General features: G+C 38.5%; 1 protein-coding gene across 4 annotated transcripts in view; it reads left to right on the forward strand.

The window, feature by feature from the left end:
* The window catches only part of GDAP2 (ganglioside induced differentiation associated protein 2), a 76,349-nt gene that overhangs the window by 37,567 nt on the left and 12,261 nt on the right, over positions 1-26,521 (forward strand). The window contains exons 9-12 of one of the 4 annotated variants that reach the window (XM_049879973.1): positions 20,197-20,273; positions 21,045-21,121; positions 23,432-23,571; positions 23,988-26,031. In XM_049879973.1, coding sequence (XP_049735930.1) covers positions 20,197-20,273; positions 21,045-21,121; positions 23,432-23,571; positions 23,988-24,000 — 307 coding nt within the window. In that variant the 3' untranslated portion in view covers positions 24,001-26,031. The other 3 variants (XM_049879971.1, XM_049879972.1, XM_049879974.1) reach the window with 3 other exon arrangements.

Below are 26,521 nucleotides of genomic sequence, written 5' to 3' on the forward strand. Positions count from 1 at the left end.
GCAGTTAAGAGCTCAGGCTGCTAACTAAAAGGTAGGCGGTTCAAATCCACGAACCACTCCTTGGAAACTCTGTGGGGCAGTTCTACTCTGAGTTGAAATCGACTCAATGACACACAGCAACTCCTCTGTCTACCATATTGTAGTGCCTGCATGTGAGAATTTTAGTGCAAGAATAGAAACTGGGCGCAAGAAGGACGAAGAGAAAGGCAGAGTTGCAAAGTTTTTACTTAACATTACTATGTTTATGATTAAAGTGTAATCTACAGTTGCGTTCCATTTAAAAGAGGTTTGTTTCTCCCCGAATTAAGCCAAGGACCTTAGAAGGCATTTGGCCCATTCCATTTCTTCCAGGTGTTTTCTAAAACACGGAATAGCTTCTGTACCTCTCTAGGTAAGCTTTTCCAAGGGTTAACAGTTCTTGTAAAGCTAGATGCTTTAAAAATTAAAAAATTAAAGAAAAGAAAAAGTAATAAACTACAAACAGTTGATTTGTAGGATTAGCTGAGGAGGTAACATCTCATAGGGTCGTGATGAGCATGAAACAATATAATCAGCATGGCCAGCACCTAGTACTTGGAAGCTCTTAAAATTGCTTTTCTCTTTAGTACTGAGCAAATTCATGACCTCTCTTACCTCTGAGTTTTGGTACATACCAACCCTTTTGACTGAAATATGCTCATCCTTCAATTTTTGCCCATCCTACAAGTTTCAGCTCAGAAACAGTTGCCCCTAGAAACCTATCTCCTGCATCTGGAATAGGTGTCTCCTGTATGCTGCCTTAACAGCCTGTACCTGCCCAAAGTGCAGCGTGGCATTTATCGCCGTATATTTTGATGATGCCTGGTTGTCGTTAGTCTCCATCTATAAAGTGGAAGTTGGGCTACATGATCCCCAGGGTCCCTTACAGAGTTAAAATTCTGTGTCCTGAGTCCATGGTCTTCTCTTTATTCTGATTTTATTTTCATAAATTAGAGCAGATTTGCCATTAGAGGGCACCAGTGAACAGCATTTTCAAAGTTCACTGTCAAAATCAGATGATAGTTTCAGTGGTTTCTAAACTTGGCCATGTGTAAGAATCATCTGGCAAACATTTTTTTAAATACATTGCTCGGGCTCCCTCTCACATGACTAGGGTGGGACCTTGGCATCTATATATATTTTAAAACTTCTTCATGTCGTGTCCTTGTGCTGCTAGATTTGGGTACTTCTTTTGATCTAGACCCAAGCCAGACCAAACCCACTGCCTTCAAGTCAATTCTGACTCATAGCAACCCCACAGGACAGAGTAGAACTGCCTCATAGGGTTTCCAAGGCTATAAATCTTCAGGGAAGCAGACTGTAACATCTTTCTCTCATGGAGTGGCTGGTGAGTATGAATTGCTGACCTTTTAATTAGCAGCCAAGCACTTAACCACTGTACCACCAGGCCTCCTTTGATCTGGACAGTGGCTCTCAAGTTTTATGGACTCAGATCCTTTGTGCACTCTTAGAATTATTGAGGACCCCAAAGAGATTTTATTTACATGAGTTATGTCTATCAGTATTTGCCATATTAGAATTTATTTGCTGATTTATTTAATAGTGATAAACCCATTATGTTTTTATGAAAAAAACTTAGTGAGAAGAATGGCACAGTTTTACATTTTTGCAAGTCTTACAAATTTTTTAATGTTTGGCTTAATAGAAGACAGCTGGATTCTTGTATCTGCATTCAGTCTGTTATAATAAGTTGTTTTGATTGAAATATATGTAGAAAATTTTGCCTCAGATATACAGTTGGAAAAGAGAGTATTTTAATAGCTTTTTCAAATAATTGGGTATATTCTTCTTTGATACTACACCCAAAACAAACAAACCTGTTGCCGTCAAGTTGATCCCAACACATAGCGTCCCTATAGAACAGAATAGAGCTGCCCCGTAAGGTTTCCAAGGAGCGACTGGTGGATTGAAACTGCCAGCCTTTTCGCTGGCAGATGAACTCTTAACCACTCCACCACCAGGGCCTTTTTTTTTTTTTTTTTTTTGTACTTTAGCTGAAGGTTTATACAACAAACTAGTTTCTCATCAAACAGTAACTGCACACATTGTTCTGTGACATTGGTTAACAACCCCATGACATGTCAGTACTCTCCCTTCTCAACCCTGGGCTCGCTGTTACCACCTTTTCTGTTCCCTGCTGCCTTCCAGTCCCTGCCCAAAGGCTGGTGTGTTCCTTTAGTCTTTGTTCAATCTTTGGCTGAAGGGTGGACCTCAGGAGTGACTTCATTACTGAGCTGAAAGGGTGTCCGGAGGCCATACTCTCAGGCCAGCAAATCTCTGTCAGGTCAGCAAGTCTGGTCCTCCTTTTTGAGTTAGAATTTTGTTTTACGTTTTTCTCCAGCCCAGTCTGGGACACTCTATTATGATCCCTGTCAGAGCAGTCAGTGGTGGTAGCCGGGTACCATCTAGTTGTACTGTACTCAGTCTGCTGAAGGCCGTGGTAGATGTGGTCCATTAGACCTTTGGACTAATCTTTTCCCTTGTATCTTTAGTTTTCTTCATTCTTCCTTGCTCCTGAAGGGGTGAGACCAGTGGAGTATCCTAGATGGCTGCTCACAGGCTTTTAAGACCCCAGACGCTACTCACCGAAGTAGAATGTAGAACATTTTCTTTATAAATGATGTTATGCCAGTTGAGCTACATGTTCCCTGAGACCTTGGTCCCCACAGCCCAGCAGTTCGGTCCCTCGGGGAGTTTGGATGTGTCAATGAAGCTACCATGACCTTGCCTTGGACAGGTTGTGCTGGCTTCCCCAGTATTGTGTACTGTCTTAGCCTTCGCCAAAGTTACCGCTTATCTATCATCTGTTAAGTGTTTTTCCATCCCTCCCCTTCCCTCCCTTGTAACCATCAAAGATTGCTTCTTTTTGTGTGTAAACCTTTTCATGAGTTTTTACAGTAGTGGTCTCATACAACATTTGTCCTTTTGTGATTGATTTATTGTATGATGTCATCCAGACTGAGATGCTTCATAGATTCATTGTTGTTCTTTATCATTGTGTAATACTCCATTGTGTGTATGTACCACAGTTTATCTGTTCATCTGTTGATGGACATTTAGGTTGTTTCCATCTTTTTGCTGTTGTGAAAATGCTGCTGTGAACATGGGTATGGACATGTCTATTCGTGTGACGACTCTTATTTCTGTAGGATATATTCCTAGGAGTGGGGTTGCTGGATCATATGGTATATCTATTTTTAGCTTTCTAAGGAAGCGTATCATTTTCCAAAATGGTTGTATCATTTTGCACTCCAACCAGCAGTGCATAAGAATTCCAATGTCCCTGCAGCCTCTCCAGCTTTTGTTATTTCCTGTTTTATGGATTCTTGCCAGTAATGCCAGAGTGAGATGGTATCTCATTGTGGTTTTGATTTGCATTTCTCTGATGGCTAGAGATCATGAGCATTTCCTCATGTTGTCTGTTGACCGCATGAATGTCTTCTTGGGTGAAGTGTCCATTCATTTCCTTTGCCCATTTTTTAATTGGATTATCTCTCTTTTTGTTGTAGAGGTGTTGGATTTTCTTGTAGATTTTAGAGATTAGACCTTTGTCTGATTTATAATAGACAAAAATTTTTTCCTAGTCTGTAGGTTTCCTTTTTACTCTTTGGAGAAGACTTTTGAGGAGCATAAGTGTTTAATTTTTAGAAGATTCCAGTTATCTAGCTTATGTGTTGTTGGTTCTGGTTTGTATCTTGTTAATCTTGTTTGTATCTGGAGCTTATGTGTTGTTGGTTCTGGTTTGTATCTTGTTAATGCCGTGTATTAGGGCCTCTAGTGTTGATCCTATTTATTCTTCTGTAGACTTCATAATTTTGGCTTTATATTTAGGTCATTGATCCATTTTGAGTTAGTTTCTGTGTGTGGTATGAGCTATGGCTCCTGTTTCATTTTTTTTTTTTTTTTTTGCAGATGCCAGCACCATTTGTTAAAAAGACTATCTTTTCTTCATTTGATGGACTCTGAGCCCTTGTCAAAGATCAGGTTACCATGGGTGGATGGATTTACGTCTGGATTTTCAGTTCTGTTCCGTTGGTCAATGTATCTGTCATTGTACCAGTACCAGGATGTTTTGACTACCGTAGCTGTATAGTAGGTTCAGAGGTCATGTCGTGTGAGTCCTCCTACTTTATTCTTCTTCTTCAACAGTGCTTTACTTATCCAGGGCTTCTTCCCTTTCCATGTAAATGATAAGTTTTTCCATCTCTTTAAAGAATGTTGTTGGTATTTGGATGGAGATTTCATTGTATTTGTAAATCACTTGGTGGAATTGTCATTTTCACAATATCGAGCCTACCTATCCATGAGCATGGTATGTTTTTCCATTTATGTAGATCTCTTTTGGTTTCTTGCAGTAGTGTTTTGTAGTTTTCTTGGTATAGGTCTTTTACATCCGTGGTTAGATTTATTTCCAAGTATTTTATTTTTTTAGGGGCTATTACAAATGGTATTGTTTTCTTGATTTCCTTTTCGTCATTCTCTTTATTGGTGTATAGGAATCCAACTGATTTTTTATGTTTATCTTGTATCCTGCTACTCTGCTGAACCTATTAGTTCCAGTAGTTTTCTCATGGAGTCTTTTGGGTTTTCTATGTATTAGTGTATCATCCATAAATAGGGACAGTTTAACTTCTTCATTAACAATTTTGATGCTCTTTGTTTCAGTTTCTTGCCTTATTGCTCTCTCTAGGACTTCCAACATGATGTTAAACAGGAATGGTGATAAAGGGCATCCTTGTCTTGTTCCTGTTCTGAAGGGGAATGTTTTCAGCCTCACTCCATTAAGAATGATGTTAGCCATTGGTTTTACATAGATGCCCTTTACTGAGAAATTCCCTTGTATATGCTGTTTATTGAGAGTTTTTATCAGGAATGGGTGTTGGACTTTGTAATGTAGTACTGTCTCCCATTTCATTTCTTTTTTGGATTATTTGCATCCTCTCCTGTTTTTCTTTTGTCAGTTTGGCCAGTGGTTTTTCAATTTGGTTGATCCTTTCAAAGAACCAGCTTTTGGTATTGTTCATTCTTTCTATTGTTTTTCTATTCCCTATTTCATTTTTTTCTGATCTGATCTTTATTATTTCCTTTCTTCTGGTGATCATGGGCTTCTTTTGCTATTCTCTTTCTATTTGTTCAAGTTGTGTAGCTAATGTTTTGATTTTGTCCCTTCTTTTTGATGTGTACATCAATTGCTATAAATTGACCTTGGCAGACTGCTTTTGCTGTGTCCCAGAGGTTTGGTATAATGTGTTTTCATTCTTGTTTGAGTCTAGAAATTTTTTGATTCTATCTGATTTCTTGTATTACCCAGTGGTTTTGGTATAATGTGTTTTCATTCTTGTTTGAGTCTAGAAATTTTTTGATTCTATCTGATGTCTTGTATTACCCAGTGATTTTTAAGCAGGGTGTTATTCAGTGTCCATGTAATTGATTTTTTTTTTTCCTTACTCTTCCTGTTATTAATTTCTACTGCGATGGTGTTGTGGTCAGACAAGATACTTTGTATTATCTCAGAGTTCTGGATTTTATTGAGGATTGCTCTGTGGTTTAAGATGTGGTCCATTCTGGAGAACATTCCGTGTGCATTGGAAAAGAGTGTGTACTTTGCAGTTGTTGGGTGGAGATTTCTTTATATGTCTCTGAGGTCATGTTGGCTGACTGTGCTCTTTAGCTCTTCTGTATCTTTGTTGAGTTTCTTTCTAGATGTTCTGTTTTTTACTGAGAGTGGTGTGTTGAAGTCTCCTACTGTCTTAGTTATCTAGTGCTGCTGTAACAGAAATACCACAAATGGATGGCTTCAACAAAGAGAAATCTATTTTCTCACAGTCTAGTAGGTTAGAAGTCCAAATTCAGGGTATCAGCTCCAGGGGAAGGCTTTCTTTCTTTGTCAGCTCTGGAGGAAGATCCTTCTCACCAATCTTCCCTTGTTCTGTGAGTATCTCAGTGCAGGAACCTCAGGTCCAAAGGATGCGCTCTGCTCCCGGTACTGCTTTCTTGGTGGTATTAGGATCCCCTGTCTCTATGCTCACTTCTCTCTTTTTTATCTCAAAAGAGATTGGCTTAAGACACTACCTAATCTTGTAGACCTCATCAGTATAACTGCCACTAATCCATCTTATTTCATCATAGTGATAGGATTTACAACACATAGAGAAATCATGTACAGTGGTGGATAATCACGTAATACTGGGACTCATGGCCCAGCCAAGTTGACAGATATTTTGGGGAGACAGAATTCAGTCCATGACACCTATTATTGTGGAACTGTCAATTTCTCTTTTCAGTGCTGTTGGAGTTTGTTTTTTTGTATTTTGGAGCCCTGTCATTGGATGCATAGATGTTTATTATGGTTAAGTCTTCATGATTGATCATCCCTTTAATCATTATATAGTGCCCTTCTTTGTCTATTATGGTGGCTTTTGTTTTAAAGTCTGTTTTATCTGAGATTAGTATTGCTACTCATGCTGTTTTTTGGTAGTTATTTGCTTGATACATTTTTTCCCATCCTTTGATTTTTAATACATTCATCTCTTTGTTTCTAAGGTGTGTCTCTTGTAGACACCATATTGATGGATCCTGGTTTTTTATCCATTCTGTCACTCTGTGTCTCTTTATAGGTATATTTAGGCCATTTACATTCAGTGTAATTGTTGATAGATGTGAGTTTATTGCTGTCATTTTGCAGTGCTAACATTTTCTTTGTTCCTCTTACTCTCCTGTGGTGAGTTCCTTTTGTTTGTGGATTTCTTTTGTTGTTGTAGATTTTGTTTTTATTGAGACTTTATGTTTTTATTTTGATGAGTAGGTTTGTTAACTTTCTTTGTGGTTACCTTGAAATTTACCCTTACTTTCCTAGGTTTGAACCAGTCTATTATCACTTGGTATCGCCTTGCCTTCCTCTCCATTAGAAAGTTCTATATCTACACCACTTATTCCCTCTTTTATTGTTCTGATGTTGTTGTTATTTACAGATTAACCTCTCTGGTTCCCTGTTGCAGTTCTTTTGGCTTTGGATAGTCCTTGAGAGTTTGTTTCCTACGTTGGTATCTGGCTGCTACAATCTTGCATCTTAGATTCAGGCTGTGGTCTGATGTTTGTTCTCAGATCGAAGGACTCCCTTTAACAACTCTTGTAATTTTGGTTTGGTTTTTACATATTCCTTAATTTCTGTTTATCTGGAAATGTCCTAATTTCACCATCATATCTGGACATGAGTTTTGCAGGATATATTATTCTTGGCTGGCAATTTTTTTCTTTCAAGGTTTTATATATGTTCCAGTGCCTTCTTGCCTGCATGGTTTCTGCCAAATAATCAGAGTAAAGTCTTATTGTTTCTCCTCTGTGTGTGAATTCTTGTTTTTCTTGAGCTCCTCACAGGATTTTTTCTTGTCTTTGGTTTTATCGAGTGTGATTATGATATGCCTTGGTGTTTTTCTTTTGGGGTCTATCCTATATGGGGTTCGTTGGGCTTCTTGGATGGTCGGTTTTTTGTCATTCATGATATTAGAGACATTTTCTGTCAGTAATTCTTCAGTGATCTTCTCTGTGTTTTCCGTTTTCTGCCCCTGTTCTGGAATTCCGATCACTCACACATATTTGTTTTTTATTGTATCCCACGTAATTCCCAGGGTTCCTTCATTTTTCTTTTTTTTTTTTTTCCTGATTTTTCCTCAGGGTTGTATCCAAGTGTTTGTCTTCAATTTCGCTGATCCCATCTTCTATCATTTCAAACCTACTCTCAGCTCTTCTATGACATCATCCATTTCTGAAATCTTGTTGTTTATCCTTTGGATTTCTAGTTGTTTTTGTATGATTTCTAGTTGTGAGTTTATTTTGGCATTTTGTTCCTGTATTATTCTCCTGAATTATTCCATTTTTTGTCCATATTTTCTATGAATTTTTCTGCCTTTTCCATAAATTTGTCTATTTCTTCCTCATTTTTATCTGCTTTTTGCTTCAACTCTTCAATAGCTCTGAATATTAGAGCTTTGAATTCCCTGTCAGGTAGTTCTACCGCCTTTTCTTCTACTGGAAAGTCATCTGGTGTTTTGTTTTGGATGCCTACTGGAACCATCCTTTCCTTTTTTTTTTTTTAAATATATTTTGATATTGCCTATTGTCTTCAGGGCTTTTAGCAGTTGGTTTCATTTCTTGATTGTAGATTTGTTTGTTTCGTCCTGCTTTTTTGTTTTATTTGGTTATGTCTGAGCAGGCGGACCGTGAAGTCTTTGTAGTTTGCTTGTCTGTAGTCACCATACTTTTCACTTTCTTGCTCAATGGGCAGGTCCAGCTGAAGGGGAAGGCCTGGGGTGGATTGTTTGTGGCATGTACTAGGGCCATCAGAGTGGGCCAGGAATCAGTGCTGGGAAGGTTTTGGTTTTCCATGCCTGTGCTGCTCAGGGGTATGATGTTCAGCACACAGTGCAGGTAGGCAGGGAAGAGGGGGGAGGTTGTGATGTGTGAAGCTCATATGGGTATGGGAAAGAGGAGAGAGAAATAGGAGTCAAAAACAGACAAAGGGAAAAAAAAAGTGCTAAGGCAACTTCCCATTGGAATGGAGAGACAAGAAACTAAGAAATGGAGAAAAAGGGAAAAAGAAATTTAAAAAAGCTAGATAAAAATTTGGAAAAGAAAAGCCCCCAGTGGTCCTACCAGTGCAGCCGCGAAGACCAGGGAAGTGGCTCCCAGGCTGCAAAATAGAGCCTGCCTAGACGGGGTGTAGATGTTACACAGTACCAGGTATTCAGGAGACAGGAAAAGAAGGTAAGTGTAGAGAAACAAGAACTGAGAAATGAAGAAAGACAGCAAGGGAAAAAGAGAGAAGAAAGAAAAAAAGAAATGCCCCCAGGGATCCCACCTACATGGCTGCCCAGATTGGGGGGGTGGCTCCTAAGCTGTACAGTGCAGCCCGGCTAGAAGGGGCTCCCAAGCTGTGAAAAGAAGAAGAAAACAAACAAAACAAGCAAAAAAGAAAAAAGCTACAGGGATCCCACCAGCATGGTGTCACAGGCTGGGGGAGTGGTTCCCCAGTTGAGCGAGACTTCATAGCCTTTCAAGGAGAAGCAAAGGTGGCACACAGAGCCAGGTGTTCAAGAGAAAGGAGAGGGAGGTGGTGGGAGTCAGGGAAGAAACAGAAAGAAACACCACCAATTCAGGGAGAGGGCTAGTGTGGGTAGGGCGAATCCAAGCGGCCCAGGGCCAAAGCAGTTGCCTCCTGACCAAAAGACGGTGGCTGGCAGGAAGCAGAGGAGGCTGAAGGGATGGGGGAGAAGGGTGGGGATTAGGAAAGCGTATATCACTTGTTACCTGATGCTCCGTTTCCTGCTGGGAACTTCGTGAAGCTGCTTTCCTGTACTCCCTGTCTGCTGATCACCAGTGCGGATTGGGTTGGTCCAAGTGGCACGAGTACCATGCTTCCAGGCTGACTGAGCCACCACAGCCAGCCTGGAAGCTCAGAGGTAGAACAGTGGGGAGATGATGGGAGCGGGAAAGCACGTATCACTGTTTACTGGGTACTCTGTCTCCTGCTGGGAGCTCTTTGAAGCTCCTTTCCCATGCTTCCTGACCACCGATCCCTGACAGGAGTCCAAGATGGCGAATCCATGCTGCGTTAACTGATAGGGGACCTCCGCACGTATCTCTCTTCACCCTCTGTCTTATGTCAGTTTCTTATTCCATTCGGTGTTTGACAGAGTTCTTTATCTCTTCATTTGACACTTTGGGTTCCAGGAATGACATTTGTCTCTGTTTACTTAGTTTTTTGGGTCTTCGCTGTGGAAAGATGGCATGGTGCTTCTGATGGCAGAGATCCTGATATTGCCGTGGTTGTTAGGTGACATCAACTAGGTTCTGACTCCTAGCGATCCTGTGTACAACAGAACGAAACACTACCTGGTCCTGCACCATCCTCATAATCATTGTTATGCTTGGGCCTGTTGTTGCAGCCACTCTGTCAGTCCATCTCACTGAGGGTCTTCCTCTTTTTCTCTGACCCTCTACTTTCCCAAGCATGATGTCCTTCTCCAGGGACTGATCCCTCCTGATAACATGTCCAAAGTATGTGAGATGTAGTCTCGCCATCCTTGCTTCTAAGGAGCAATCTGGATGTACTTCTTCCTCGACAGATTTATTCGTTCTTCTGGTAGTCCATGGTACATTCAGTATTCTTTGTCTGCACCACAATTGAAAGACATCAGTTCTTCTTTCTTCTTTATTCATCGTCCAGCTTTCGCAAGCGTATGAGATGATTGAAAACACCATGGCTTAGGTCAGGCACAGCTTAATCCTCAAGTTGATATCTTTGCTTTTCAACACTTTAAAGAGGTCTTTTACAGCAGATTTGCCCAGTGCAATGGGTCTTTTGATTTCTTGACTTCTGTTTCTATGGGTATTGATTGTGGATACAAGTAAAATGAAATCCTTGATAACTTTAATCTTTTCTCCATTTAGTATGTTGTTGCTTATTGGTCCAGTTCTGAGGATTTTTTTCTTTATGGTGAGGCATAATCAATAATGAAGGTTATAGTCTTCGACTCGTTGGCAGTGGGTTTTTTTTGTGTTTATAGCCTTTGATCTTCATCAGTAAGTGCTTCAAGTCCTTTTCACTTTCAGCAAGCAAGGTTGTGTCATCTGCATATCGCAGTCTGTTAATGAGTCTTCCTCCAATCCTGGTGCCAAGTTTCTTCATATATATAGTCCAGCTTCTCAACTCATTTGCTCAGCAGACAGTTCGAATAGGTACGTTGAGAGGATACAATCCTGACGCACACTTTCTTGACCTTAATCCATGCAGTATCCCCTTGCTCTGTTCGAATGACTGCCTCTTGATCTATGTACAGCTTCCTCATGAGCCCAAGTAAGTGTTCTGTAATTCCCATTCCCTGGAAATGGGAATTCCAGGACTCCTGATACTGCATTAGAACTCAAAGGGTAGTTTTGTTTTGTTTTGTTTAATTTTTTTTTTTATTCTACTTTAGATGGTTTACAGGGCAAATTAATTTCTCATTAAACAATACACATACTGTTTTGTGACATTGGTCGTCAACCCCACCACATGTCAACACTCTCCCCTTCTCGACCTTGGGTTCCCTGTTACCATCTTTCCTCTCCCCTCGCCCCTGGGCTGGTATGCCCATTTATTTTTGTTTTGTTTTATGGGCCTGTCTAATCTTTGGCTGAAGGGTGAACCTTACAAGTGACTTCAGTACTGAGTTAAAAGGGTGTCCAGGGGCCATACTCTCAGGATTTCTCCAGTCTCTGTTAGACCAGTAAGTCTGGTCTTTTTTTGTGTGAGTTAAAATTTTGTTCTACATTTTTCTCCAGCTCTGTCCGGGACCCTCTATTGTGATCCCTGTCACAGCAGGCGATGTTGTTAGCCAGGCACCGTCTAGTTGTGCTGTACTTAGTCTGGTGGAGGCTGTGGTAGTTGTGATCCATTAGCCCTTTGGACTATTCTTTCCCTTCTGTCTTTGGTTTTCTTCATTCTCCCTTGCTCCAGATGGGGTGGGACGAGTGGACTATCTTAGGTGGCCACTCACAAGCTTTTAATACCCCAGATGCTACTTACCAAAGTAGAATGTAGAACGTTTTCTTTAAAAACTGTGTTATGCCAATTGAGCTAGGCGTTCCCCAAGACCATGATCCCCAGCCCTCAGCCCAGTAATTCTGTCCCTCTGGGAGTTTGGATGTGTCTGTGAAGTTTCCATGCCCTTGCCTTGGTCAAGTTGTGCTGACTTCCCCAGTATTGTGTACAGTCTTATCCTTCACCAGAGGTACTACTTACCTATTGTCTAGTTAGTGTTTTTCCTTCCCCTCCCTCATGACCATCAAAGATTGTTTTTTCTTCCTTTTTTCAAATTAGTTCTGGTTCACTGGCAAACTCAACCCGTTTTTTGTGTTTTTTTTTAAATTATACATTAGGTAAAAGTTTACAGCTCAAGTTAATTTCTCACATAAAAAGTTATATACATATTATTGTGTGAAAGTAGTTGGAATCCTTATAATGTGACAGCACACTCCCCTTCTCCACCCCAGGTTTCCTGTGTCCATCCAACCAGCTCTTGTCCATTCCTGCCTTCTGATCCTGCTCTGCACATGAGCCACCCATTTGGTCTCCTATAAATCTGCTGGAACTAAGAAATACACTCTTCATGAGTACGATGTTATGTTTTATAGTCCAATCTAATCTTTGCCTGAAAAGTGGGTTTCGGGAATGGTTTTTTTCTGGGTTAACAGAGCGTCTTGGGGCCATAGCTTTGGAGGTTCCTCCAGTCTCAGTCACACCAGTAAGTCTGGTCTCTCTACATGAATTTGAGTTCTGCCCCCCATTTTCTTCTGCTCTGTCAGGGACTCTCTGTTGTGTTCCTGTCAGGGCAGTCATTAGTGGTAGCTGGGCACCATCTAGTTCTTCTAGTCTCAGGCTGATGGAGTCTCTGGTTTATGTGGCCCTTTTGTCTCTTGTGTCTTTGGTGTTCTTCATTCTCCTTCGCTCCAAGTGGGTTGGGACCCATTGATGCATCATAGATGGCTGCTTACAAGCTTTTAAGACCCCAGATGCCACTCACCAAGGTGGAATAAAGAACTTTTTCTTAATAAACTTTGTTATGCCAGTTGATCTAGATTTCCCCCAAAACTCTGGCCCCCAGGCCCCAGCCCCAGCTATTCTGTCCTTCAAATTGTTTGGATCCATTCAGGTAACTTCTTCGCTTTTACTTTGGTCCAGTCGTGCTGACTTCCCCTGTATTGTGTGTTGTCCTTCCCTTCACTGAAGATGATCCTTGCCTACTATCTAGTTAGTGAATTCCCCTCCCCCCACCCTTGTAACCATCAAGGAATGCTTTCTTCTGTGTTTAAACCTTTTCTTGAGTTCTTATAATAGTGGTCTCATACAATATTTACCCTTTTGCGACTAATTTCACTCAGCATAATGCCCTCCAGATTCATCCATGTTGTGAGATGTTTCACGGATTCATCATTGTTCTTTATGGTTGTATAGTATTCCATTGTGTATATGTACCATAGTTTGTCCATTCATCTGTTGACGGGCATTTAGGTTGTTTCCATCTTTTTTCTATTGTGAATATGCTGCAATGAACATGGGTGCGCATATGTCTATTTGTATGACAGCTCTTATTTCTCTAGGATATATTCCTAGGAGTGAAATTGCTGGATCATATGGTAGATAAGTGGTAGTTTCTTAAAGTTTGGTTGTAATGTGAAATCTAAAACCATACTCATGAATTTTTGTAGTCTGTTATATTAAAATCCATTGACCTACCCTGTAATTTGAATAGGTCTTTTACCCATGAATGATTTTATAACATGAAATACCGAGTCATTTAATTTTTCAGATCTTCCAAATCCTAACATGTCATTACACAATATCAAAGAATTATATTTGTTAATATTACCACCAGTCTCCTCTGAGAATCTTTAAGTATTAGGAACTGTCAAGCTTCTATTGACGGATACAAATTTCTGAAAATCATATATTTCTTTTTAAGGTTCAAATTTTATTATGAAAAATGTTGTTGATTTTGCACCATCACTGCAAATGTCAACACAGTGGAAAGGGCAAATAATGCCTTAGTGTTATTATGAAAATAGTTTTGACCTTGCAGACTCCCAGAAGTGGTCTCAGGGACCTTTTCAGGGATCTGCGGATCACAGTTTGAGAACCATTGGTTTTATGGTTTCTCACCAGTACTTTATGATTGGAAAGTATTTTAGTAATCACCTGATACAGTTTCCTATAGTAGAGTGCATAGTCCATAAGTAGTAGGATCACCAGGGGCGCTCATTAAAATTTTAGGAACCCACACCAAACCTGTTGAATCACAACCTCTTTAGGAGGGGCTTCCTTCCAAAGTTTCTTAGATGATTCTTTTGTGCCTTAAGTATCTGATCTAGTATGACCCCTTTACTTTACAAATGGGTAAATTGATCCCAGAGAGTGTTTTGCCCAGAGTTGCAGCCACTTTGAAAGCTACTGCAGCATTTCTCCCCTCTCACCGCTGTCTTTAATTCAATTACAGAAACAACTTCAGAGAAGTTTGGGAAAAGCAAGAGATTTTTTGTATTCACATACAAAGAACAGCATTGTCACCAGAATTCTCAAATCAGTCACTCAACCTCTTCCCTTTCCTTCGCTCCCCTCCTCCCTCTCTCTGGCCTGCAGCCTGACCAGCAGATTTTGGGGTTGTCAGACCCTGCAGCCATGTGAGCCAACAGAGGTTTTCAGGCTGTTGCCTTTCTTTCGCTGTTGGTTCTGGGGGAAGATCCTTGTCATCAGTCTTCCCCTGGTCTAGGAGCTTCACAGCACAGGAACCCCGGGTCCAAAGGACACGCTCCACTCCTGGAGCTGCTTTCTTGGTGGCTTGCGTCTCTCTCCTTTTATCTCTCGTAAGATAGTAGGTGATCTACGCCACACCCCAGGGACACTCCCATTACTTTGAATCGGGGCTGTGACCTGAGTCCTAATCCTCTTTAACATAGCTTTCTCACATCTCCATAAATAGTACAGATAATCTAGAATTTTTAAAGTTTGCCTCTGAGCTAGATGTATCTCTTTTTTTTTTTTTTCAAATGAAGCTGGTTGTTTCACGTAATAATGACTAGCTCAAGCTGATATTAAAATGTATCTATATTCACTGAGTCCATACCCATTGGAAAGGAGCCCCATCCAAGGGGTAGGTTCAAGGAGGGCATATGAACACAGCACGTAAAGGATTGTGCTTTGTATTGGTGGAGGGCCTTGATCTTGAGATTCAAATTTGTTACACATTTGACAGTTTGCATTTAATTCAGGAAACATTGGGCCCTTACTCCTTATAAGGTAATATTCTAGATACTGAAGTGTACAGAAATAAATAAGGTAGTTCCTATCTTCTGAAAACTCATTATTGAGCCACACTTCCTTCAGATGTCAAGGGTATTGGGGCATATTGAGGCAAATGTATTAGTTATCTAGTGCTGCTCTAACAGAAATATTACAAATGGATGGCTTTAACAAACAGAAGTTTATTCTCTCACAGTTTAGGAGGCTAGAGGTCCGAATTCAAGGTGCCAGCTCTAGGGGAGTGCTTTGTTTCTCTGTTGGTTCTGGGGAAAGATCCTTGTCATCAATCTTTCCCTGGTCTAGGAGCTTCACAGCACAGGAACCCTGGATCCAAAGGACATGCTCCACTCCCAGAGCTTCTTTCTTGGTGACTTGCTTCTCTCTCCTTTTATCTCTTGTAAGGTAATAGGTGATGTACGCCACACCCCAGGGAAACTCCCATCACTTTGGATCAGGGCTGTGACCTGAGTCCTAACCCTCTTTAACATAATCCTCTTTAACATAACCTAATCTAGCCTCATTAACCACAGGCAGAGATTAGAATTTACAACACATAGAATAATCACATCAGATCACAAAATGGTGGACAACCACAGTTTACTGGAAATCATGGCCTAACCAAGTTGATAACACACTTTTGGGGGACATAGTTCAATCCATAACAACAGATGTTCTGAACATCAGATTGTTGTGCACATCCAGTCAACACATAGTTGTAGAAATGGAGAAGAGCACAATTTGAAGCCTGCACCAGGAAACAAAGGGCTTAGCACCTCTGCCACTCAGTTCCTTCAAGTAATAAGCCATATCTGAGTCAAAAGATTTTTTGATTTTCCATTTATCTGCCCAGTGTCTGATAATGAAGATGAGGTCTTATAGCTGTATTGCAAAATACTTCAAAGTGATAACAGCGGTTTTCAAAGGATGGGCCAGAGAACCCTTTTAAGGGATCTGTGAGGTAAAAACTATTTCATAATATTTTAAAGACTTACTTGCCTTTTTCACTCTAATTCCCTAACAGTGTTCTGTGAAGGTCTGTGGAGTTTTCCAGAGGCTAGTTGACATGTGATATTGCAATAGAGCAAATGCAGAAGTTGATGTGGAAATGTAGCATAAATTAAAGGAATTTGCAAAAAATGTAAAAGAGGGCAACTCTTCCCCTTAAACAGAGCTTTTTTCATTTTAAAAAAAGTTATTTAGGTTCACAAAATAGGTTTTTTATTGTTTTTAGATTAATAAACTATTTTTTAATTTCTCAGTTTTAATTTCTACAGTAATTATTGATATTCTACAGTAAATATTGTTAGATACAACTGATGTAAACAAAAGATCTTTAGGGTTTTTAGTAATTTGTTAAAACATAAGAGGGTCCTCAGACCAAAAAGCACAAGTATAGGTGACTGCTTGTTGAGGAGTGTATGATAAAATTGAGGTGTAAGTCATCTGTTTGCATACTGTGCCGTGCATTAAATGTGTGAGATTGTAGGTTTAGTTTTTTAAATTTCTCTTATTCTTTCCAAAGAAGAGCTATGGTGGCGCAATGATTAAGCATTTGGTTGCTAATAGAAAAGGTGGCGGTTAAAACCCACCATTCGCTATATGGGAGAAAAAACCTGACAACCTGCTCCCATAAAGATTACAGCCTAGGAAACCCTATAGGGCAGTTCTGTTCTGTCCAGTAGGGTCACAATGAGGCAAAATCTACTTGACATCACACAACAGCTCTTTCTAAATCAAACTTTTATTCACATACTGAGTTTGGTTTCTATTGATTATGTCAGTTGTTCAGGTTGAGCAAATGATACTTTTTTTTTTTTAATCTCTGGGGTAGTAAGTCTTTAGTGTTATCTTTTTAGAAGCCTTCAATTCTTCCATCAATAACAAAACAAAAGGTCCACATGAATTGGCAGTCGGGTTATATCATTTCTTTCATAGCACTGTGAAACACTCCTTGCCACATCGGTATCTCTTTGAAGTAATTCTTTTTAACGCATGAAAAATTTAGACACGTTGTCTAATTCTCGCATCAGTATTTTCAGGTCTTCTGCCCAGTTGTCGCACTGATTTGGGGCTGTTCTAAGATAGAAGTTGGCTGACGTATAGCAATTAGGCAGCAAACTAGATGCCTGTTTTCAAAAATCCAGCTTTTAAAACTCATGGTTAAAATTATTTTATAGTAGCTTTTTTTTCTTTCCACTAATGTGCCTTGATTGGCTTAAGATCCAACTGTCACTCGTATATCATTTGTCACAGCTAAAACTTTATCTCATTCATTATTAAATATTTATGGAGACCTTACTAAGATACCAAGTATTGTTCTAGAAACTGGTGGTAGATTGACAAGCAAGACAGATACAGCACCTGCCCTCATGATGCTTAGAGTTTTGCAGAGGAGAAATGTTAAACTGATTCTTACTATACCATATTTTTACACAAATGACACGTTTTCTATGTTTGCCAACTGTTCCCTCCTCCGTGAGGGATTTTCGTAAGCACCGCTATGCCAATTTTTTTTACATGTTGCTATGAAAAAAAAAAGCATAGAGTACTTATGAAAATCCCTCACGGAGGAGGGAACATTGACAAACATAGAAGGTGCATGTTATTTGTATAAAATGTAATTTTCATATGCTGTGAATACATTATACAGAGTAGTCAAAATGAATGAACACATTGACACCCAACAATATGGATTAATCTTAACAATATAAATCAAAAAATAAAGCTTTGAAAATTACATGCACCATGATGATTTTTTTTTATATAATTAAAACAAAAAAATAACTTTTTTTGACTCGGTGGCACTGGGTTTGGTGTGTTTTGGTTAAAAAAAGGATAGAAAGAAAATGATGAGCCTGGGATTCTGGATGATGGCTAGGAAGAGGCAATGTAAAGGTTGGAATTGGGGGAGGATGATTATGTTATTAGATGTAGGTTATTATGATGTGTTAGCTTGTTTCGGGTGATGGGTTTTTGGGTGCTTCGGCGTAGTGGCTAAAGCACTCAGCTGCTAACCAAAAGGTCAGTGTTTTAAACCCACCAGCTGTTCCATGGGAGAAAGGTGTGGCAGTCTGCTTCCATAAAGATTACTGCTTTGGAAACCCTATAGGGCAGTTCTACCCTGTCTTATAGGATCACTATGAGTAGAAATCAACTGCAGTGGTTTTGGTTTTTTATTGTTTCTTTAAATGGCTTTAGTTTTGGCTTTGGTTTTTTATTGTTTCATTAAGAATAACAAATTAGATAACCAGTTATTTTAAGCAGGCCATGCATGTACTAGTGATGAGAGTGTTTTGAACCATGATTAATTCTATTTTGTGTACCTCCATTCTAGTTTAAAAAAATTTTTTTTCAGAATTCATTCAACACATAGTTACTGAGTGTCAGGAACTACGTGAAAATAGACAAGTAAGACATATTCCCTGTCTTGTGGTCTGATAACATAAAAGCAGACATTGCTGTAAGTGGGCAAAGCCTTATAATGCTATGGTGGAAGTCTTTAGGGTAAAAGAAGGGAACGTTTGTTTCTACATGTCTGAGACTTGCGTCTATGCCATCACCCCATCCCTCCTTTCTCAGCCCTCTTCCTAACATACTTACTTGACGATAGAATACTTAGACTTCTGTTTGATTGCTTGTCTCTTTCTGTCATATTACAAAGTTAATTGTCTATGTCACGTATATTCAATTTTAAACTCTTTTGAAGCCAGGGGCCTTTTGTTTTTCAACTTGGGCCCCCAAAATACATTTGTGTAATACTCATTTATGTTGATTAGTTCATTCAATGAAGATTTGAGTCCCTACTATTATCCAGGCATTGCATTTATGCAATAAACCTTTGAAAAATAATGAATATATGAATAGAGAATGGAGATTAACAAGTATTTACTGAATTCCTGTTAGATGCTTTGTGCTAGGACCTGTGCTACTTATAAGATACTTGAGATAAGTTATTCAGCTTTAGTCTTGTTGGGGAGATGACCAAATCATAAAACAATTAGAAGACAGTACAGTTAAGGATTAACTAGGAAATGACTCCATGTGAACATATGGGATTGTGTATATGAAGTAGGGAGAACTACAATAAGCAGAGATCTTGACTTTTGAATTATATTTTAAACCAAAATTAAAAACTATTGTCTTTGGTTTTTTTCAATTTGCATTAGTGGGCAGGTTACCAAATTTAAGAAGACAACTTATAGAACTAATGTGATACCAAGTGTTTGTTTTCACGAGCAATAAAAAGTTTTATGAAACTGGCAGGCCTATCACTTGTTGATTACAACCCATCTGTGACAGTCTTTCCATTGAATACCATTAATTATGTAGCTGCACTTTATAGCTGAAAGGTGTCCTACACAAACACCATTTTGCAGATGAAGAAACTGAGATCCATGGAGCTGAAACAACTTTTCTCTGGTCACACACAAAATGATAGGGTTAGAACCCAAGTCTCTCCTCTCCTACTTTAGTATTTTTTGGTAAGGGATGTTGCCCTCTGTGACCTAGGTACGTAACAGTTGCTTTTTATGTATTTAGACATTGTGAAAGCTTTTTTCACAGTATAATGTGTGATACTTTGAATTTTAAGAAAGCAGTATGATATAGTAGAGAAAGTACTGACCTTTCAAGAAATCTGGAGACCTCAGTACAACTTCAAAGTCAACCGTTACCATTAACTGGCTGAGTTCTCTCTTACAAGTCATTTCCTGTCTTTGAGATCTTTAGTATCTCTTCAAGCTTTTAACATCCTCTTAGTCAAAGCCAAACTGCACTCATATGACCTCATATGGGATATTCAGTACAGCTAGTTTGACTAACCATTAAATATGCCTCAACTTCCCAGATAAAATTAATGGCTACTTTGTGACCGCATATATATTCACTACAGTATTCTCAATACCTGTCATATAGTAAGCACTCAATAAATTTTTATTGAATGAGTGAACGTTTGTTTTAGAGACTTAGCATTTCTTTAGTTTATTTGCATTTTTTAGTAAAGAGAAATAATAGTGTTTAAAATAAATGTTAGTGTGAATATTGGGTATCTTAGCTATTTGTCATTGTAGCCTTCATTTGATCATAGAGGATTTTTTTAAATCATGCACCACGAAACACTTCCTTTCTCAATACTCATATTATTTCATCGCCAACATTTTTTAACATATGGTAGGCTGGTAGTATAATAGCCTCTTGCTCCTTCCTCGTGAGCAGGAAACATCATTTTGCTTAGGTTCAGGGAAAGGTATTAAAAACAGATCCCATTTGTAAATTTAATTTATAAGGGTTTATTATAATAACTATATCCCTTATTTCTCTAGTTATAATCGCTGGTTATGTCAAGCAAGATCTGAGGATCTATCTGATATTGCTTCTCTAAAAGCCTTATACCAAACAGGTGAGCTTAAGGGTGCGGTAACTTATCTTGTACTCATTAAGGACCTTACCCTGCATGCTACTTGAGACTTCGCTTTTCTCTGATTTCTTCCAGTCTATATATACAAATAAGATGTTTTTGTACTAATGCAGGTAGGTTTTGCCCATCATCAAAATGTTAAAAATCAACATCTCAACCTGTAAAACTTTAAATACGTAGCCTCTATGTAGTATCCTTTTCCTTATCTTTAAAAAAAAAAAAGCTTTTCTGCTTTTAAAAGTACTGTTTCCTTGCTATACAAAATTCAAGCCTTAATATGCATATGTAATGTAGACGTTGAAAGTTCCCAGCTTCCTATTCTTCCCCTTAAATTATATTTCTTTTTCAGACAGTGCTTGTTAATGTTCAGATTTCAGTGTCATTTAGATTTGTTGAGGTTTTTGTTTGTTGTTTTTGTTTTTGATCACTAATGTTATTACAAGTTGCAGTGAACTTAAGCAAAAAGCTACTTATTAAAAGACTTTTGCTGCAACCTTACCTTTGGCTATCCTTGATTTGAAAACCTTTTAAGAGATCTTATCTTAAAAGTAAGGGCACTGATCAAAACCCCATGAGGTTTAAAAAAAAAAGTTTCTCATGCAGAAAAAAAATCTGAAGATGAAATCTGATAAACTTACACTTCTTGGGTTTCAGTCTTTTAAATTTGTGTAGAATATTTTTATAAGTTCAGAGCCCAGGACAAATATTCTTGAAATAAAGATTCTGGGTGCTGATTACATTTCCTGTTTATAGGTGTTGATAACTGTGGTCGCACAGTGATGGTGGTGGTTGGAAGAAACATTCCTGTAACATTAATAGATATGGACAAGGTAAGCCCTAAAAAGGCTCTGTTTCACAAATAATGTTGATTTAAAAATAAGTAGGGTATGAGTTTGGAATGAGGGCTCAGAATATGCGATGAGACAGACTTGTGTGTCTGGCAGAGTAGCAGCCCAGGCTGGCTGAGCCAGTGTGTATCATTTCAGTAAGTTAAGCGTCTGATTTTGCTCTGTAAGAGAAACAAGAATACTGCAATGTCGTAATGTGATTATTGTGTAACTGACAAGCTTTTGATTGAAATTGTTCTGTATTATGATTGTGTTGCCAATCAAATTCTGCCTTCCTCAAAAAAAAAAAAATATATATATATATATATATATAAACTGTTGAGCATCTATCCAAAAAAAGAAGCCAGAGATCTAGCTAACCCAAGATACAGGCACTGAAACTTGAAACTGCACTAATATGAATACTCATGTGAGGGACACTTGAATCAACAAGGTAAATATATAGACCTTTCTAGAACATTTTTTTTTTTTAGAACATTACTTCCCTAGAACTGCAAAGGAGAATTACTTCAACTGATAAGTCATTCTAAACCATATTCAAATATTATGATCTTAAATATTAAAGATTCACACAATTTTAAGATAAAACACAGTTATACAAACACAGATGATTGCTTCTAGCCCTCAGACCCTGGGTCACTGATGCTCGCGTAAAAAATTTATGAAAGCATTCAGCCTGTCACGTTGTTCACAGGGCTATTTATAGTAAAAAAAAAAAATTATAACTTAAATTCCTAATAGGTAATTATGGTCCATCCACAAGTAGAATGTTCTGTGGCCCATAAAAATTATGGTTATAGAGGCAAGTACTGTAGAAAAGTGTTAATGAGATAATATCAATAAGGGTAGCAGTGATACATTAAACTGTATATACAGCAACCTTAATTGTTTAAGAAATTCCGCAAAGGTAAAAACATGAAGTAAATATCCCAAAATGTATTTCATGGTTTTGGGGAGAATTTGTTTTCCAAATATTTCTGTTATGTGACTAATACTTTTTTATAATGAAAAAAATTGTAAGTTAACGATAAAACCCAGAACCCAGTTAACGATGGAGAATTTAAAACCAAAAAGGGTATCTAAGTTGCCCTGAGGCGGGGGTGGGGAATGGATAGGAAGAGGACCAAGAGGGAATCTGGCAAGAACAGAAATAAGAATAAAAGTACACGTATACACAGAGGGAGAACCCAACAGATGCAAATTAGATGAGTTTCTATTTGCGGTAGTTTGTTTTGTGTTCTTAATAATCAATGTGACATTCGTTCTCATCATCAGTAATATGGTTGATACCAATAAACACATAAATCTCTGCATTTAATTTTGATGTGCACTTGCATGGTGTTCTGGATATTCATGCCATATTATTTCATATAAAATAATGAGGTATATTGTAAGGTCCAAAGTAGTTAACAACTGGAAAGATAATGTGTTTTCTTAATCCCCTCCTCTGCCTGTTCCCGTAGCATTTGGATCCTAATCCATGCTAATTCAGTCATGTTAATGCCATGGACTCACCTGAGGAGGAATTGGAAAATGGCCTGTATTATAGTAATCCTTCAGTTTTTACCACTTAGCTTCCTCTTTGTTTATAGCTAAATTACTGGGTCATACTGGCCCTACCTCTATTGTATTTCTGCTTTGTTTTCAGTGGTTCTCTTAGATTTCAACCCTCTTGTAATGGAATATTTCTCTAACTGATCTGGGTCACATTAAATTTCAGTCTTTCAGAGCTCTAGAAATGCTGCCCAGCCTACTGCCCTCAGCAAACTAAACCTGTTCTCAATTTCCTCACTCAGATCAGCGTTAAAGATGCTAAGAAAATAAGCCCTCAAAGTGAGCCATGTGAGACAGCATTCGTTGTCCTTTTTATAGTAATTCTCCATTTCATGAGAGCCATGAGACTGTGTCTGAGACTGCAGAGACTTTGACTGAATTCAGATAGAAACTTCAAGGATGATTAAAAATCTAGAAATTCTACTTTTAACGGTATTGATACCATTATCCTAGAGAGGAGGAATCTGATAGTTGACTCAAGAACTCTTTCGAGTATATGAAGATTTGTTTCAGAGGATAGCGATTGATCCCCTCTAGTGCTTTAGTAAAGACCACAGGGATTGTACTGTGGCAGTTATGAGAATTAGTAAGCACTGGGATGATTCTCTTTTTAAAGAGAGCTGGTATTCATTAGTCCGAGATGTCATCTGCAGTAATGGGGGCGTAGACTGTAGATTAACCCTCTGGGTTTTTCCTTAGGCAAATGATCTTTACCTTTCCTTCTCCATTTTCTTTTAGGCACTCCTGTATTTTATCCATGTAATGGATCACATTGCTGTGAAGGAATATGTATTAGTATATTTTCACACACTGACCAGTGAATACAATCACCTAGACTCTGATTTCCTGAAGAAACTCTACGATGTTGTTGATATCAAGTTAGTTATTTTTACAAATTATGAAGGGGGGGAATAGGCTCTTTCTTTTCTAATATTGAGCAGTAGCAAACATTGTGCGGTCTATAAAAGCATATTTCATGTAACAAAGATGTTTATTATGCATAGATATTTTAATAATAGGCCCTCCTTAACCCAAACTTATTTTACATTAAAGCAAAGTCAACGTACCCTTTTTTCCTCCTTTTAAACACCTTGGGAAAGGTTTAGGGACATTACAAATATTTGTGTATAAAATAAAAATGGTACTTTCTACTTATATGATTGTTACATTTGTCAAAATACATTTATAATATTTCATTTAATCTCAGTGACCCTGTCAGTTTTTTAGGAGAGAGATTATCTAGATTTAAAAAATAGAATATCAACACGCTAATGGATTAAATGTGTTGCCCTAGATTTAAAAAATAGAATATCAACACGCTGATGGATTAAATGTGTTGCCCAAAGTCACACAACAGTAAATAAACAATTTGGACTTGAATCCAGGCTGCAGACTTGGAACCTGCAAATTGTTTTCATTGAAGCATATTTCCTTTGAAGTGATAATGGAGATTTTAACTGGAAAATAAATGACACCTCACTACAGCAAAGATAAATGTAATGCTTTAACATTCATTCTCATAATTTATTTTCTAAATAAAAATACCAGTCTGGCCTCCTCATAGCTGTTTTGTTATTTGTAGCATCAGAGTGCCTTAAAGAATTGCATTGAAAAATCTATTTTACAGTTAAGGTACGAAGAAGGCAAATTACCTTAAATTTCCAGCTATCTTACTCTTCCCATTAAATCTCATCTAGGTATACTTAAGCTTTCATTACCTAATAGCCACCTTTTTAGTTCTCTGAATGTGGGTTGTATATGTAAGAAAGCTTCACTCTACTGTAGTTCTGTCTCTCCTGCTAACCAGCTCTTTCACTCGGAACAGTCCTCATCTGTGAAATGAGGGGTTTGTACTACTTATGTGAAGTGCTTTTCAGTTAACCTTACGTGAACCAATGCTGGCTACTAGTCTGTTGAAAAATTCCAGGCCCATCATTAGCTAAATAAATGCTGCCTATCCTAGCTAAGGGAGCTCTGGTGGTTAAGAGCTATGGCTGCTAACCAAAAGGTCAGCAGTTCGAATCCACCAAGTGCTCCTTGGAAACTCTACGGGGCAGTTCTACCTTGTCCTATAGGGTCTCTATGAGTTGGAATCAATTCAACAGCAATGGGTTTGGTTTTTTTTTTTTTTTAATCCTGACTAAGGCAGCCCTGGAGGCATAGTAATTAAGAGCCATGGCTGCCGGCCAAAAGGTCAGCAGTTCAGATCTACCAGTGGCTCCTTGGAAACCCTGGGGGACAGTTCTACTCTGTCCTGTAGCTTCGCTATGAGCCAGAATTGATGACAACAGGTTTTTATCCTGGGCAAGAGGAGCCCTGGTAGCACAATAGTTGAGTGCTGGGCTGCTAACGTAAAGGTCAGGGGTTTGAACCCACCAGCAGCTCTGGGGGAGGAAGGTGTGGCAGCCTACTTCTGTAAAGATTTATAGCTTTGGAAACCCTGTGACAGTTCTCTGTCTTATAGGTCGCTATGAGTCGGAATTTGACCCAGTGCAGTGAGTTTGGATTTTTGGTTTATCCTGGTTAAGTACTCAACTGCTAACCAAAAGGTGGGCAGTTCTAACCCACAGAGGCTTCTTGAGAGAAAAGTCCTGGCAATCTGTCTCCATAAAGATTTACAACATAGTAAACCCTATGGGGGAAGTCCTACTCTGTCCTATAGGGTCACCATGAGTTGGAATTATCTTTACTGCACACAGCAGCAACACCCTCTTATTTATGTTCTACCTGGAGAGGCTAAATGGAGTAGTGAATAAGAGCATGAATTTTGGAGCCATATGCCTGAGTTTAATTCCTGACTCTACCACTTGCTGACGGGGTGACTTTGGGCAGGTTAAAATAAAGGCAATAATAGTGCTTGCCTCATAGAGTTGTTATGAGAATTGAGTATAAAGCCTTAGTACTGTCCTAAGTGCTTGTTGCTATTATTATTTGTGAACATTGGAACTCTTAGTTTCTGATTTTTACTATAATTTTAATTATTGTACTGTCTAATTCGTATATCTGATCCCATAGATTCTAGTGCCTCATGAAAAAAAGTGGCACACAATAAATGTTTGTTAAATTTGAATTTAATTTTGTCCACCTGTAAGTGGCTCCATCCCAGTTGACAGAAATGCTTAATGTCACCTATAAAACAGATACTTTAAATAATGAAACGTTCTCTCAGTTGTTTTTAACATTTCACCTAAAACTTAATATCTAAAATAGAGCTGTGTAAAAAATTTTTTTTCCTATGAGAATGCATTTATGTACTCAAGCAAAGAGTAAATTGTCTTGTCCATAATGGTGACTGGTTTTAGCTATGACTTACACTGACCCTTATTTTTTTTTTTTTGGTTTGTTTTTGAATCAGGTACAAAAGGAATTTGAAAGCTGTATATTTTGTTCATCCGACATTTCGTTCAAAGGTACGTCATTTTTCTCTTTTGGCTAAATCTAGAATTTAAGTGCACTTCATGCCAGAATATTAAGATATATTTGAACATCTTAATTGTTGTTATCATCACTGTGGCGGCAGTTTTGGGCCTATGGGACTCCAGCATCTGTGGGAACAACCCTTATAAGCCAGTAGCCTCTCAGTCTTTGCTTCTTCATGCTCTTTACCTGGCCTCAACAGCTCATGCTGTTCCTACGGAACACATTTTCTCTCCCCTGCTCATGGTCAACTCCTGCTTGTCCTTCGATCTCAGCTCAACAGTTATTTTCTATAGAAAACTTTGCTTGACCATTCCTACAGCTAGTAGATGTTCCTCTGATGTGTCCCGTAAGATTCTGCATTCTTCTATCATAACAGTTTTTAATTGGAATTGCTTGTTTAATGTCTGT

This window comes from Elephas maximus, chromosome 3 (genome assembly GCF_024166365.1).
Source record: "Elephas maximus indicus isolate mEleMax1 chromosome 3, mEleMax1 primary haplotype, whole genome shotgun sequence".
Classification (NCBI taxonomy): Eukaryota; Metazoa; Chordata; class Mammalia; order Proboscidea; family Elephantidae; genus Elephas; species Elephas maximus.